This window comes from Anopheles moucheti, chromosome 3 (assembly GCF_943734755.1).
Source record: "Anopheles moucheti chromosome 3, idAnoMoucSN_F20_07, whole genome shotgun sequence".
In the NCBI taxonomy this organism is placed as follows: Eukaryota; Metazoa; Arthropoda; class Insecta; order Diptera; family Culicidae; genus Anopheles; species Anopheles moucheti.
The window spans coordinates 91,125,861-91,141,597 of NC_069141.1; the positions used below are offsets into that span (position 1 = coordinate 91,125,861).

General features: G+C 42.4%; 5 protein-coding genes across 9 annotated transcripts in view; 1 reads left to right on the forward strand and 4 right to left on the reverse strand.

Moving 5' to 3' along the window:
• LOC128302007 (synaptobrevin) overlaps window positions 1–268 on the reverse strand; it is a 57,884-nt gene extending 57,616 nt beyond the window's left edge. For both annotated transcript variants that reach the window (XM_053038715.1, XM_053038712.1), the window contains exon 1: window positions 78–268. The gene's annotated coding sequence lies outside the window, so the exon portion shown is untranslated. The remainder of the gene's footprint in view (window positions 1–77) is intronic.
• Window positions 269–961: 693 nt separating this feature from the next.
• Window positions 962–8,297, forward strand: LOC128300500 (activated Cdc42 kinase-like). Its single transcript, XM_053036578.1, has 9 exons — window positions 962–989; window positions 1,335–1,404; window positions 1,473–2,913; window positions 2,988–3,299; window positions 3,366–3,642; window positions 3,723–3,828; window positions 3,896–4,226; window positions 5,070–7,169; window positions 8,221–8,297. The coding sequence occupies exons 1-8, from the start codon at window positions 962–964 to the stop codon at window positions 7,128–7,130; spliced, it is 4,626 nt and encodes a 1,541-aa protein (XP_052892538.1). The 3' UTR covers window positions 7,131–7,169; window positions 8,221–8,297.
• A 1,944-nt stretch (window positions 8,298–10,241) lies between these two features.
• On the reverse strand, window positions 10,242–12,153 carry LOC128300502 (ubiquinol-cytochrome-c reductase complex assembly factor 1). Of its 2 annotated transcripts, XR_008287336.1 has the most exons (4): window positions 12,007–12,153; window positions 11,245–11,943; window positions 10,976–11,174; window positions 10,242–10,839 (listed from the first exon to the last, which is right to left on the reverse strand). XR_008287336.1 is itself a non-coding variant. In XM_053036582.1 (3 exons), the coding sequence occupies exons 1-3, from the start codon at window positions 12,037–12,039 to the stop codon at window positions 11,079–11,081; spliced, it is 828 nt and encodes a 275-aa protein (XP_052892542.1). In that variant the 5' UTR covers window positions 12,040–12,153; the 3' UTR covers window positions 10,242–11,078. The 2 variants fall into 2 exon arrangements, 1 of the variants encoding a protein (XP_052892542.1); XM_053036582.1 differs by having other exon boundaries at window positions 10,242–11,174.
• A 191-nt stretch (window positions 12,154–12,344) lies between these two features.
• On the reverse strand, window positions 12,345–14,925 carry LOC128300501 (zinc transporter ZIP11). 3 transcript variants are annotated; one of them, XM_053036580.1, is made up of 5 exons: window positions 14,915–14,925; window positions 13,552–13,999; window positions 13,086–13,476; window positions 12,768–13,025; window positions 12,345–12,706 (listed from the first exon to the last, which is right to left on the reverse strand). In XM_053036580.1, the coding sequence occupies exons 2-5, from the start codon at window positions 13,892–13,894 to the stop codon at window positions 12,628–12,630; spliced, it is 1,071 nt and encodes a 356-aa protein (XP_052892540.1). In that variant the 5' UTR covers window positions 13,895–13,999; window positions 14,915–14,925; the 3' UTR covers window positions 12,345–12,627. The 3 variants fall into 3 exon arrangements, with proteins under 3 accessions (XP_052892540.1, XP_052892541.1, XP_052892539.1); XM_053036581.1 differs by lacking the exon at window positions 14,915–14,925 and adding an exon at window positions 14,675–14,789; XM_053036579.1 differs by lacking the exon at window positions 14,915–14,925 and adding an exon at window positions 14,082–14,262.
• Window positions 14,926–15,143: 218 nt separating this feature from the next.
• LOC128303125 (uncharacterized) lies at window positions 15,144–15,713 on the reverse strand. The gene is made up of 3 exons (XM_053039982.1): window positions 15,539–15,713; window positions 15,377–15,467; window positions 15,144–15,307 (listed from the first exon to the last, which is right to left on the reverse strand). Exons 1-3 carry the CDS (start codon window positions 15,596–15,598, stop codon window positions 15,144–15,146), a joined length of 315 nt encoding a protein of 104 aa, XP_052895942.1. The 5' UTR covers window positions 15,599–15,713.
• Between the last annotated feature and the right edge of the window lie 24 nt (window positions 15,714–15,737).

A 15,737-nucleotide genomic window follows, 5' to 3' on the forward strand; every position in this document is an offset into this window, starting at 1 on the left:
TCCTTTAGTAAGTCATTTATATGAATGACTTTGGCAATAGGTGGGAATTTTCTACAACAAACAAAGCTACTACTTACGCAAATTTACAGCTTCTGTAGCCTTTTCCAGGAAACAGTCAGAGCACAGGCAATGTGGTAGCTATGATATTCACAATAAACACTTGTTTTGTGCGAGTAAGCAACCATTTTAGGAAGGAGCGAATTAACCACTTTTCACAATGTTGCACTAAAAACGTTCGAAAAGTTGTGGAAGATAAACAATTTAATTCAAACACTTTACCGCTTCGAAAAACTTGTACGTCAATGTCAATAATTTCCATCACCGCTCGAAGAGCAGGTCAGACAGCAACGATTGTTTTGACGTTTCATCCATAGGGGTTGACATTTGATTGCGTTCAAATTGGTGTGATGAACTTTTTTCCAAATTTAGGTGCGCTTTACCTTTGCGGGTTTAATAGAATTTTTAAAGAGTTCCTGTACAGTAATTTCTGAACAAGGTTCCGTCTATAAATTAATAACAAGCTTAACTATGTTTCGGTAATTGCATAATGAAGAGCGAAGTTGAATCTTGAGCAATGGTGGCATACCAAGCTCTTGTTCCAACCTGGAATTTTACAGTGTTCCAAAATAGCCGTCGTCCTAAATATAACTCCCGTGTTCTCGTGAAGTGGAGTTCCTAAAATCATCAAAAACGTAAAGGCTGACATTGCAAGCTGGTGTGTAAATGTTGTATTAATCGAGCATTGTTGAAAGAAATCAGTGAATATGCTGCTAGCATTCCATTTTGGAATGCAAATACTGCTATCGTTTTACGCCTGACTGCAACCCACCCTCTTCGAAGCTCGATGAACCTGCGGAAAAAGTTGAATGATTTGGGCGAGACGTCTTAATATCATGATACATGATCAACCGCGACCATAATATAACAGCACCGCACATAAAAGAACGTATTTGGCGTGAAAATGATGTGGAATACGACAGCAACCATGGGTAAGTGTAAGGGGAAATGTAGAAAATCTCTTTTCCCAAATAAATAAATAGCTGTGTAGTAATCAAACGATAGTTTACACAAACATTCCGTAATGATTCCTGTAATATGTAATTGTTAGTAAGTTTAACAATCGATAGCACACTGTTTGGTTTGGTCAAACTAGCTAAAAGATACAAGATAGCCAAATAAATGACATCCAATTCCACCTTTTATACAAACAAACAATTTTATATCATAAGCAAATGGGTTTAAAAAGTAAGCACGCAAATGTATCCTAGGCCAGCTTGGAAAAGTGTATGTTGTTGATTGGTATAGAAATTTTCATTTCATTCTTTTCGTTCCAGAGCCGAAAGTTCCGGATTTGTACGAGTTTTTGGCTGAAGCCGAATTGCAGCAGTATTACAACTCTTTGAAGTAAGTTTACTGCACGGAGAGAAACCGAAAATGTGTTGTAAATTAATAACTTTCTGTTAAAACACCAGGAACGAACTAAAAATAACCAACGTTACACATCTGAAGTATGCAACCGATGAGGATTTGCGGCAAGTAAGCGGACTATCCCGACCGGAAATCAGGCGTCTGCGTAAGTTTTACGAAAAGTATTACCCGCACGGATACCTAAACAAGATTCGTCGTTTGCTGCAAACACCGCGCAAAGATGAAAACAGTGCCAACAGTCCGACCTCCGGCGTGGAACCGATTAAAGTGTGTCCATCACCGAGCAAGATACCGAACAACAAACATATCATACCGCCCGATGCAATTTGTGTAAACAAGCAGTTGGGTACGGGTGAGTTTGGCATCGTGCAACAAGGCGTGTGGACGAACGGGTCCGAAAGAATACAGGTAGCTATCAAATGCCTTTGCCGCGAGCGCATGCAGTCCAACCCGATGGAGTTTCTTAAAGAGGCGGCAATGATGCACTCTATCGAACATGAAAATATAGTACGCCTTTACGGCGTAGTGCTCGATACGGAATCACTAATGCTTGTGACTGAATTAGCGCATCTGCGCTCACTGTTAGAGTGCCTCAAAGACCCGGGTCTACGGGTGAGCTTTCTCACCGTACCTACGCTGTGCGAGTTTTCGTCTCAGATTTGTAACGGAATGATGTACTTGGAGAACAAACGCTTCATACACCGTGATTTGGCAGCTAGGAACATTCTTGTGTTCAGTAAGAACAAGGTAAAAATTTCCGACTTTGGTCTGTCCCGGGCGCTTGGTGTTGGAAAGGACTACTATCAAACGAATTTCAACGTTAATCTGAAGCTTCCGATTGCATGGTGTGCCCCGGAATGTATCAACTTTCTGCGCTTCACCCATGCCTCGGACGTATGGGCGTACGGTGTCTGTCTGTGGGAAATATTCTCCTACGGCTTTCAACCGTGGGCTGCACTAACCGGTCACCAAATTCTGGAAGCCATCGACGAGCCACACTATCAGCGGCTAGAGAAACCGGAATGCTGCCCAAAGGAGTATTATGCGTTGATGCTGAAATGTTGGCAACACGATGTCTTGAAGCGGCCAAAGTTTAATGAGATTTTTTCAATGCTTCCCGATATTAAGCCGGAACAGCTGAAGACAATCGTTGCGTTCAGCGAACCCAAAAAGGACTATCTTATGTACCGGCAAGGAGAAATTATAACCGTATTGGATAAGAATAACAATGCACCATACTGGAAGGGTGTCTTGAACTCGGGCAAAACGGGCCTGTTTAATCCTGCCAATACCGTCGCATACCTGGACAGCTTGCCTTCGTCAGTGAATCGGGATAGTTTGTGTAGAACGGCGGAAAGATCTAGCAAGCGCAAAATACGTACCGATATGATTTCACGGCCGCAAAACGACCTGAAACACACTGGACACGTCGGTATCGACGGTGTTTCTTTTGGAGACGTTGCCTTTCTCTCTAGCCCACAAAACGTAAGTCAGCACGAGGAGAAACAACCCACCACTGGAGTATAATGAAACATTAAACTGTTCTATTTTTCGTACAGCTTCCACGCCAAATTGTGACACCGTACAAGCCTTCTGAGGATCTGGAACAAACTCCATTACTCCTACCCCCAACACCAACCAGCCCGGATTCGATACAGACTGCAAGTGGCTATTTTTCGGAAACGCTTCAGCTCGCTGGCCATCAGTCATTTATAAATGCAGGCGAAAATAGCCATCACATTATCGATCATGGCAGTGGTAATACCGTGGAAAGCATGACGACCAGTGCATTCGATTTTCGCAACAGTGGTTTTAAGGACTCAAATCCATTCATCAATGCGGACGACAATGGAGATCATCATGCTGCGATTGTAAGTAATTCTTACGGATGGCCATGTCCAATTGTAATCGACATGCCCACCTTCCCTCTATTTCAGGTTACATCGTCATCGCGGGATGGCCAAAATCAGCACGAGTATCATGAAATTTCCGATGACGATATGGTCACGGAGAAAGTATTTGATCAAGGCCCTTCCTTGATGGACGAAATGGAACACGTCTTCAAATCCATGAGCACGATTTCCGAACAGGGCGTGCCGCTGTCGCCGGATGCCGAAAACACAAACATGCGCAACGAGCTCGCAGAACTTTCATCGAAAATGAGCCGTAAAAATAGTTCCTCCGCTAGTTCAGGAACGATCGGTAACAAAAGCGGTAAATAGTGGACTAACAATGCACAGCTGTAAGACGCACAGCGTCATTGAGGGTTTTTGGTTTCTTTGTTCTATTTTTAGGAGGCAAATCGAAGGCCAAAAAAACTAGCACGGTAAAACCAATATCGATGAAGGATGAGAAACTGTTAAATCAAGTGATAGAAATGGCGAACGAAATAAGTGCCAAGTGAGATAAGCTATACGCATTACTATTCGTAAAGTATTATTAATTGATAATTTCAATCCCTTTCCAGATCCATGACTGACCTAGTAACGGATGCTAGCCATCAAACGTCGAGCCCTAAAAGAAAATTTAGCTTCCGATTCCCTCATATCCACAACGTAGTCGGAGGTGACGGTTTACGTGGATCTTCGCATAGTAGTATTGCTGGCAATCATTCAAACGTTTCCGGTTCGAACACTGGAAGCTCTTCTCATGCAGGACGTGGTTTGATACAAGATAAAGAACACGGCGTATTGTCCAGTTCTGGACAACATCATCCTCACAGCTCGAATACGCTGGCAAATTCATATCGAGAGAAACGCAACTTTTCTCACGAAGTAAACAATGTGCCAGACTTACAGGTATGCTATAACCCTCCAATATTCATCAAACATTATTCTTGCATGCACCGATGAATTATCGATCATTGAGCTCCCGTAGCCTCAGATTCCCCCGTACTGGAGTCGTCCATATTCATGCTGTGTCTGTCATTTACATTAGACATCTTCTCTATCATTTCATGATTGGTCACTCCGTATATATGCGATTCAGTTATTGTGTCATTGTTCAAAATTAATTTTCTTTTCTTTTTCGCATGTTCATCGCCATATCTCTGTTGCCTTTCCATTGACATCGTGTGGAACATGTTTTACTTTCTGGCTTGTTCTATGAACCATGTTTAACAAATCTTCTCCTCTGTCCTTCAATTGCATATTTGTCTATATTTATGTTTTTCATATCCATACGTGATTTTTCATCTAATTTTACTGCCTACATCTGAATCACCGTTTCTCAAACAAACCATATTACATTAAACACGTATCGTTCACACATTTTGCTCGATTTTAACAATATTAACCACGGTAACACTATACAGTTCATAGACGAACTCGATGACGCTATCGATTTGTGAACTGTTACGATCATACGCAAATGGAAATAACAACAAATCCTTCTATTATTCCTTGGTTTTGCTTTTGTTTTTCATGTTGAACATGATTTTTTCTTGTTATCCCTCTCGCGTACTCTCGTTTACATGCGCACACACGTACGAACCCACATATACACACATTACTAAAATATTCATATTTCGGCAAATGGTGTGTTCTTATTCTCGTACGGATTGGTTTGTTATTTCGTTATTATATGTTTCATTTGCGAAAATTTGCTATCATTCTCAAACTCGTTGCGTGGTCACCAAATAGCGCTACCGTTCATTGACGGGAATAGAACGTTGTCAGTATAGCGATATCAAAATACCACTGTTCGATAAAGAAACGTCCGATTTTTGTTTTAAAAAGTCTCGCGAATTGTTAAGCAAACAACCGTTTCATATCACGAACGACATTACCTCGGGCACGGGCAAGCTAAACGGTAGCAAAACACTCGACAAGAAAACACGTGATTTGATCGGAGAAAATTTGCTCGACATCGAGAAAACGCTTAATGCACTGAACCTAGATTTTCTGCAGACATATCACGAACTGGAAAAGGCGGATTCGGCCGAAACGCTTTTTGTCGAATGTTACTCCTCGATGATGTGCTCCTCGTCATCACCGTTCCAAAAAAGTCCCCCGTCAGGGTCGCTGATAAGAAATTCTTCCATTGAACTGTCGAATTCACGTGCCAGTTGCACCCTAAACGAGAAAGGTTCATCCGGCTCATCGTCACTAGCCAGCAAGAGTCCGCCAACGATTAATTTGGGAGCGAATGGTGCAAGCATTCCAAGCGGTACAACTGTTGGTCGCTGCTACTCGGAATTAAACGGAACATCCCCCAAACCGACGATGCAACAGGATCACAATAACAAGTATGGGATTCGCGATTTTAAATTCCGTTCGTTCGATGCTCGACCCAAGGAACGGTCTGATTACTATAACTTCAAAAATGAATACCTCTCGGAGCTGACGCGCAAGCAACAGAGTCAAGTGCTTGGGTCGGCTTCGGTTTTGCAGCAAACTGCTGCCGCCGGTAGCAAGCAGCAGCAACAACATAAGATCAGTCAGTTGTACCAAATTTATAACACTCCAATGCAGGGCCGAAAATACGAAGATAGCACATCTCCAATTACTAAACCATCCTCATCCTCAGTGCGTCAACGTTCGTTATCTTTTACGGAAAACTACGAATTTAAGCCATCGGTTCCATCCAAAAGTGGTACGATTGTAAAACCACAGAATGAATCTCAACAACCGACACCGCCTGTGGCCGTAACGCGCAACGTAATCACTTACAAACCCAGAAGCATACGCGCTAGGAATTTGCGACGACTCAGCTACAATCCTATAAACATGGTCGACAGCTCGTCGTCTAGCAGCGAGAGTGAGTTCGATCGTAATCTCGTTCATTCCGAATGTGACATACGATCCCGGCTTCATACGACGGCTTCACGTCGACGAAGACATCAGTACATGACTCGAAAGTCAAACAGCAATAGCGCAAGCAGCCAGGATAAACTGTACGGATCGAATGCAAGCATCAAAAGTGCTCCCCAGTATAATTACCATAGCGATCGTCGCCAGTATTATAATCATTTCCAGCATCCTTCCTATCACTATGCAGACGATTTTGGGGCAGCAGACAATGACGAGGAAGACGAAAGCATTTATGACTTCAGCTTACGGCATGGTCGCTTACAATCGGAAGGAAAGGGAACAACATCCACACATAATCTGCCGACGAGTACAGGCACAGCGACAACCGCGTCTACGGCTCCGTCGTCTGGCATGATTCCGGCTACTTCACCGCCGGGTTCCGCACCGCTAGTTACTGGTGGCAAATTTGTCGTACCCGAACCGATTAACTACACAAACAAAGCTCTCGAGAGGGAATATCTATACTCAGAGTTTGACGTCACGAAACTGACCGGCAAAAGCCCGACTACCCAAAGTTACTTCCCGACGGGAACTACTGCCGGGCCGGGACAACAACAAGATACCCAACCGGCCGTGATTCCCGTGACGGCAAAAACGAACCCATCCACCCCGAATGCTGGGAAGACCCCAACAATTGCCGCACACTTGCAAGCTCAACCACAGCCCGGATTTCAGTGGCCAGAGAAAATTCACGGTGCAGTTGTTAAGCACAATGATATGCTTTGGAGACAGCAAAGCGTCGTACAAAAGCAACCGGTAAACATATTCAAAGGAGTTGGACAGAACGAGAAGCACTACTCCAGTGATACGTCGTCTACTGAAACGGACTCGATCGATTTCCATCGTCCAGTGGAATGTATACCCATCATGCCTCCCTCTCCAGCCCCGTGAGCTTATGGAGAGGACCATAATGAAACCATCTTATCTATGGTAATAAAATTGGAGATTCTGTAACTTTGGCACAATTTTGTTACATTTAAAATTGCTGTCAATCAAAAGTATTACCTAAACAGTCAGGTCATTACACAACGGTAGATCAAGCATTACTGCGCACAGTTTTAGTGTTTCAGTTTAATGAACGCTGCATTTAAACTATTTCCTTGAAAAAAAATATTTAATTGCGTTGCACAAGATCACCGTGTACAACGCCACTCGAATGTCTTACAACACATACTCCAGTTGACAATTAAAAATACATGAATACTTGAAGAAATAATGAGCAAGCGGAAATAATCGCGCTATTAAACGATAGTGAAACACTTTATTAACTACTTATTGATTAACAACAAGTGTGTATGTGTGTATGTGTAGCACTGGTACTTGGATTTTGGGAAAAGGTACTCAGGTTCAGTAATTTCGTTGTGTACATAAACGTATCCATCCCCTTGCATTGTGTTTAACGGCAAATAAAATATACCAAATGCAACAATACAACTAGCTTTCCAATTACACGGCAGGCACACATTATTGCAAAGGATAGTTTTTCTCTGTTAATGCGTGCATTAAATATTTAACATTAACGACGATATCGTTATATGCATGACAATGGATCAAACAATTTACGAACAATGAAAACCAAGGAAGAAAATCAGTGTCTTCATCATTCATCTACGAATGATAATAATTTGCACAAGTTACAAGTTTTGTTACAAGTTTCTATCCCGTTCGAAATGTTGGTAGTGCTGTTTGTAAGCTAACGCAAGACGAGATCTCCCAACCAAATCGGCAAGTTTTGCACGAGTTGCGTTTAAAAATTAGCAGATTATCTAAAAAAAACTAACAAGTTTAATGATCAGTATTTTGAGATTGATTCCGGTACTCACGGTTATTGGTTGTTGTATGTTTGCGTTTGCATATTATTTCGTTTATTTTTTCCTTAATTTGTTTTTTTTTTGCTTTTTGTTTCTTTGTTTTCTTTTCACCCTGTTTGCTTTTGGCATCCTTTCCCCCGTCCCCTTTTTCCTCGTTCCCCTGTTTGCAGAGCACAATTACTGAAGAGGCACGTATAGCGTACAACAGTCTCGTAGAAAACCCTTGTACGTCTGGTGCTGGCAGCAGCATATCCGGTGGTACCGGTCTGGGAGCTGTTGGTTTCACATCCTCCACCTTGCCACGGGCCAAACTTACCAACTCTCTGACGCTTGCAACTGCGAGCTTCCGGTTTAAAGACATCGATTGCTGTTCTCCGCCGTCAGAGCCCGCTCCGAAATCGCCAGAAAAGGCTGATCTTTTGCTGGGCGAAGCATCATCTAGTAATGCGCATAGTGGTGATTCTAATCCACTGAGCATCATGAGGAACAAAAACTTTGCCATTGTATCGCGAGCCAAGCACAAGACGAATAATCAGCAGCTGCCATGGGACGAGCAGTCAGACACAGCAGGATTGTCGTCAAATCAAGCAGAAAGTCCCAGCTACCTGACCAACCCAGAATATACGTACAACAACGCGTTGGCATCTACAACGACCGATCATGCACCGACGGATGGGACAGATGGATCGGCCAATAATCCTATTCCACTGCCTCCGCGCGATCGCAACAAAACTATCGCGGTCAATCAGAAAAGGCACGTAAGGAAGTATCCGCTCATCATACCTGCCGCTGGAGTGCAGCGTACGCTGAATAAAGTCACGCAAATCACACCCGTTGAAGAGAAGACAGATGTCTTCTCCATCACAGATACCGCTGAATCGCGGCATACAAATGATACTCAAGGCCATCCGGATGAATGTTGCAACATGGATACAATAGTATTACATAAATCAGTCGAATCGATCAAGCTGAATGAAATCGAAGAATCTCTCCATGATTTATCGTCGAATGCTCGATCGGATGATCAATCGGCACACAAGAAAGGATATAGCAAAGAATTTCTGGAGAATAATTTCCCCAACGTTTCCAGTTCCTTTACGATGGGATGCGTCGAAGGGACTGACAGGAAAGAGTCACCAACTCAGCATTCTGCATCGTTAGCGAGTACGATAATCGCTACAACGCTACCCGCTACTATACCGGCAGCCAGTGCTATTCTTACCCGTCGACGAACTGCAAGTGATGCTGGCGTGTTGGCCACATTGTCACAAAGACGGCAACCACCACTATCACTCCCTCCGGTCGCACTCACCTTGGCAACAACGCCGACAGAGCTACGCGACCCTACATACGAAAATTTGGACATATTTCAGACGCACAACAATTATTGCATTGACACAGCTTCACTACACTGTGAATCCATATTGGAGAACGATGCAGACAGCTGTCCTTTAGGTCGCGGCACAGGCTGTTCAACGGTCACAGTCGATATGGTCGATGGATTTAAACCATCCGGTTTGTTTGACAGTATTAACAGTAACGACACGATTCGTGTATCGGAAAAGCAACAACCGGCATTGAAAGGGGTCGAAAATGATCAGACCGATTGCACACAAACTGATGGCAAGTTACAAAAATCCATGAACTTCGTCAGCTGTGAAGATTTGCTCGAGTTTGCCGAGAAGCCAAAAGGACGAGCCCGCGGGCTTGAATCAGATGAAGTAAGAATTATGTCGAAGGTGCTTGGTAAAAAGGTAAGTTTCCGCAGAAATGCGCAGAAACCAGCCGAAATTCTAATAGACAACATGCTTTCCCCTACTTAACAGCCGTCACCCGCACAATGTTTGCTGACTTTGGAGTTCATTGATTGGGATATACATAAGGCAATCAAGCTATGCAAATTACAATCCATTCTCGAAACGTTTAACCTATCACTGCAGGAATGCAACGATGCATTGCAAATGTACGATTGGGATCTGCATACAACGGCCCTCAAGCTAAAAGGTGGCAACGGTTCAAGATAAAGCTTCCAGCATATAAGTAAACAATGCACAAAATACTCTTTCTACAAATGTTTTACAATCGAAATTTACTCACGATATTAGTTTTTTTTGCTGAGTAGAGATCGCTTAAGTTTAAATGTTGCGAGCAATTCAAAATAAGTTTCTAATTTTAATGCTAATATATTATAGGCCATACTTCAGTTATAAACTCGTGTACAATATATTTGAATAAATATACAACAAACAAATTGTACTAACTCTCTAATACCATTTTGAATGTTATATCCTTATACTATTATTAAAACTAATTTCTAAGTGATCGATATGATAAGGATGGTTTCTACAGCTAAACACGAATTCAATAAAAATTGAAAACAATATATTTCCTCTTATAACTCTTTGTATTACGTGAAATTTTATTTCCATGACCACCTAAGCTTACGACTTTGAGAAATAATGCTCTTACGAAAAAAGATATTCCAAGGTTTCTTCAACGTATGTATTAAGTATTGACTTTACAAAGCACTGTTCAAGGAACTGCTGATGTGCGATTGCTATGATGATTTTTTATGGCGGATACTTTCGGATATAACTAATCGTTTTGGGTGTAGTTAGCATGAAAATCGATCGTTATATTTTCGTGATTATTAAAACATCGATAATTTTCGACTATACTATAACAGCTATGGTGATTGGTATCGAATTCACAGTGCTCTGTATTGTTCAGCTGAGTGTAACTTAATGTGCATGTTTCCAGAAAGCACACTTTTGTATGTTCCTCAGCCTCTTTTCATGGAAACGTAAAAATAATTCGTATCACAACAAAAGAGATAAACTTCATCAAAAACACCGGGCCATCCATCACTGGCTCCTATACACACCCAAACCCAAACATTATTTAGCTAATAAATGAAACACATACCTTTCCGCACGAAACTCCTTTTTCTGCATTTGCTTGCTAAAACCAGCATTTACTCTAGGCAGTGGCGTAGTCAGGTTCGAAGATACACGCGCAGTGTTATGAATTAAGTCGTTGGTCGCTTCTCTTCTATTAGCGGAGTCCATTTGATTGCTGGCTTTATGGCAAAATCGTATCGACTTAACTGATCAAGCATTGAAACCTGCAATGGAATATATTGTTGTTTAACAATCTAATAGAATATTTTTCGAATTCGAATACTATCAACATACCTGCTTGCGTACATATCCAACCAGAAGCTCTAGTTTTTCGTAATCATCACATTGTCCACCCAAAAATCTGCGCCATAGGGCCGCAGCTAGGGCTTTATCGTCGTAACTAACACCCTCGTCGTACGATATTAGGGCAGCCTGGAACTGTTCGGAGAGTTGCTGTATTTGTGGACGCACCACCGACGGATTATCCATTGTCAGCTGTTTGGCGCGTGTCGTCACATCGTTCCACATGGTTTCTACGATACAGTTACGCAAAAACCGACCAGCAGCTCCCTTTTCTGCACCTTCTGCCATCGAACGAACTAGCAGCATCCAGACGTGAAGTTCGGTGATCAAAAACCAGGTATTAAAAGTATCCGGCATGGTGAAGTGTTTGAAAAACTCCGGATAGTTGATGTTGTCAACGACGGATTCGTACAGTAAACAGCTGGACATACGCAATCTTGCTGATGAATTATCAATCCAACCCATCTTCTTTATGAACCGCTTCAAGAACCCATCGTTCGATTCTGTATCATGAAATTTCGACGAAATCGTGGAAACGCCATTTCCAGTGGAACTTTGGCGTGTTTGTACGGTCCGGCAAGTGAAATGTGAATTTCCGCCTGCATGCAGGTAAGCAACGCCGGTATGCGCTTGGGGATCTGAATGCAGAAAGAGGTTTACTGCAGAACCCGCGCGTATCTCACAGAACAGCTGCAAAACAAAGAACTCTGTTAGAAAATAACCTATTTAGCTACTAATGCTAAACCAACATACCGATCCAGCAAGCCTATTAGTAGCGCGTATCATTATGCTTCGAGTTTCGTAATATTTCTACACTTCTTTCGTTCTAGTCCCACGAAAAAGATCAACAATTCGCGTGTTTCGCAACAACTGTACTGCACGGATAGACGAACAGCACGGATTATCTGATGTTTATGTTTGACAGATTGACTTGCGTGAAGGTCGCGCAAATCGTGTACCACACTGTACAAAAGCTCTGTGCGAATAATATTTCATTAAAATAAACTGAACAAGTGTATTTGTAAAGTGCGACTGCAACGCAACTATGTGTATGAATGTGAAATTCGTAAATTAACCACTAAAGCACGGTTTAAAATAGTCATGCCACTGCTGCCAGCATTTATTGGCGATTTAAGCACTGTGTTTCTGATGTTTTAGTATGTTATGTCCAATTTAAAAAATAACCTATGCAAACGTCCTACTACTAATCCACAGCAAACTCAGTGATTATAACATAGAATTTTCACACCGTGGTTTAATACTTAATCAAGTACCATCTAATAGACACTGGCTCGTTCAATCGAGGCGCAATGATCATTCCTGCAAGGAACTATCCAGATAGTTCCAAATTGATACTCCCAATAAATGTCCACTTTATCCGAGCCCCACGTCTAAACACATCATCACCACAAAGCCTGCAATCGTGCCCCAAGTAGCTATGAGTCCATTATCGCTGAAAATTATTCAATAATTTATCAAATTGATCGCTGTTGTCACTGTCACGAGTTACATACCTTGCATGTGCTTCTGGCAAAATATCGTCCGCCACAATGTAGATCATGGCACCGGCAGCAAAAGATAGCGCGTATGGTAGTATGATAGTCGCAAGACTCACGGCAACTGCACCAAGCACTCCAAATATGGGTTCCACCATGCCGGACAACTGCCCGTACCAAAAGCTTTTCCCCAAACTAAATCCAGCGGCGTGCAAAGGTAGACTCACCGCCAACCCTTCGGGAAAATTTTGTATACCAATGCCAATGGCAAGATTCCTGTAGAAAATATGAAATTTTTTTAGAACTGGACAGATGTGGAAAGCAAACAAACTTTACCGTGCTGCCTCGAACGTGGCCGATTCAGTGGTGCCAATGGCACCGAAACTGACACCCACTGCCAAACCTTCCGGTATGTTGTGCACAGTAATGGCTACCACAAGCAGCATGATTCGTTTCCACTGGGATAATTGTGCATCCAGCTGACTTTGGCTATTGTTTGTATACACCGACTGTTCCCTGACCGATGCCGTAGAACTTCCTTTCCTGCGCTTTCGCGACACACTGCCGTGCTGTGCGTTCAGACAATCCGCAAAGCTATCCATCCCGATGGCCAGCGCATGATCCGTCGAATTTGGGGCTACTCCAGCGTACGAACTTCTGCCATGCTCAGCAGACACTTGATCGTCCATAGCAATGTCAGCTTTGTCTTTGTTTGCGTGCGTTAGTGCTAAAATAAATAACGCCAGGTTCGAAGGAATCGCACTTTTATAAATGTAAGTAATGAAATTTTGAACCCACTTACCAATCATCATTGTCGGGCTGTTAATCCCCAAATAGGAAATGATTTTGTCAGTACCGTACACAAAAATTGCGCCCAGCAGAAATCCTACAGCCACGGGGATAAAGGCGAACTCTCCTTTGCTGCCGTACATGTGCGAGTTTTCCGCTAGCTCAATTGCCGGAGCCAGCAATGACCAGAAGGAAGCCGCAATCATGACACCGGCCGCAAAACCGAGTGAAATATCCAATGATTTCCGCTGATTGCCTCTCAGCAGCACCACCAAACCCGATCCAAGCGCTGTTAGTCCCCATGTTAAAAGCGTTCCCAGCAGTGCTTGTGTGACCGATCCGTAGCCTTGGATCATCGTCGTGCAATAATCACCACCGGCTAGCTCAACTTAATAGATATTCGACGTTAGCGCTACCGATTAATAAACAGACTCCGGGGTGTGATGGACTAGCAATTGTTCCTGGAAAGAAAATCAACAAGTCATGTTCATTAATCTATTGTACTGATAGAAGAAGAAAAGAAACCGAATTCAGCAAACCCACGTGCAACAATGTTCCAACACAGCTGGTTGATCACCACAAAGCTCACAAGGCAACAGAAAATTCCGGTGAGAATTCTCGTACAGATGCACCAGGCCTTATATACACAAGAAAGGTTATAGCAAAGAAGGGGGAGGCAACATGTTAGTCAGCCTCCTGAGATATGTTGTATGCTCGAAGGTGTGTGTTATTACAACAGAACCCATCACTACGTACAAAGGTACACAGCACAACCATCCCGTACGTTGTGTCCGATAATGAGTGACACGTTGCTCTCGTTCACTGATAAAGATTGTTTCCTACTGTTTTTGATGCCCGACATCCTGCACGTATCAGCGATCAAGCAGTAAAACTATAAAATGATTACCCAGCGACACGCCAACACAACAAATGTAAACGCTCTTTGATTATATCAACGCCTTGCAGAATGAACGCAACTTCTGCCAAATAAAAGCAAGGCACTCAGTGTGAATGATCCTCTTATTTGCATCACAAGTTGCTAATGTAATACAGAGTACGCATTTTCCACTAGTTCTTCAAAAACACACTGGTTGTTTGATACGACATGTACTTATTGTCCGTTTCGGTCTGCTTACCAAGCCACTATACAATCCGGACGAAGCAACACCATAGATCAATGTTGCGGTTGTGCATTTCAAACCGATGATGCGAATGCAAGATGTTTTGCTTTTTTTAGTTGCACAAACTTTGGACATCTCTCAGTTAGAGTAAGACATGACCGAAGGGTACGTTCAGTTAACGATTATTAGATGCTAATTGCACGATTAGTATTAGCGGAACTCTTTAAAAACATACAAAAACAGCAATAAACTCACCGCGCGGCTGGTCGTCTAGAAAAAAACAAACCTTTTTGTTGTTTTTTTTCTAGACTTCGTTGTTGTTACTCGCCATTGACACTTCACACTGACAGCTGATTTTGAATGGGGCGTTTGGGAAGTGCTCTATTGTACAAAGACGAGGTTTGAAATTGTTGATGCTTTTATTGCAGATAATATTACCGGCCCTTTCATATTATACATTCATATCACATAGAGAAGTAACTCCTTACACTAAGTTATTTGTACTTCCATGTAGGAAGTTATTATCAAGCTTAAGTGTCTGTTCCCGAATCTTCGTATCTTGCAACACAATGTCGTAATTTAAATGCACCAAACTTGGGCCATACTTTGCGTCCGGTTGGATTATGTACACCGAAACTGGAAGGTTTCCTATAAGAATGGACAAAAAGTAGATGTTTAACACATATTATTGAGTCTTAGATCTATGCAAATACAAACCTGCAGGATTTGGCTTTAAAGTCAGACTAAAGGTTTGACCTAACCGTCCTTTCCACTGCTTAAGATTAGCTCTTACGGTGCAAATGTACAACTAGAAAGGTTCAAAATAAGACAGTTAAATAATAGTTATCATCCAAAAAGAAACATACCCCGCGTATTTACCAAAACACACAGCCCACAAAATGAACACATCCATAACATCGCGTCGTGCCAAATATCCATTCTGCTCTGTGTTTATGGCTCCGGTCTCTTCGGATATGCTGACCGCCAATCGAATTCAATCAACTCGAACCAGCATTAATCACTTAACACTCATCAGCTCTATAGCGTCGACTGATATTTACTGAGAATGAGGATGAAA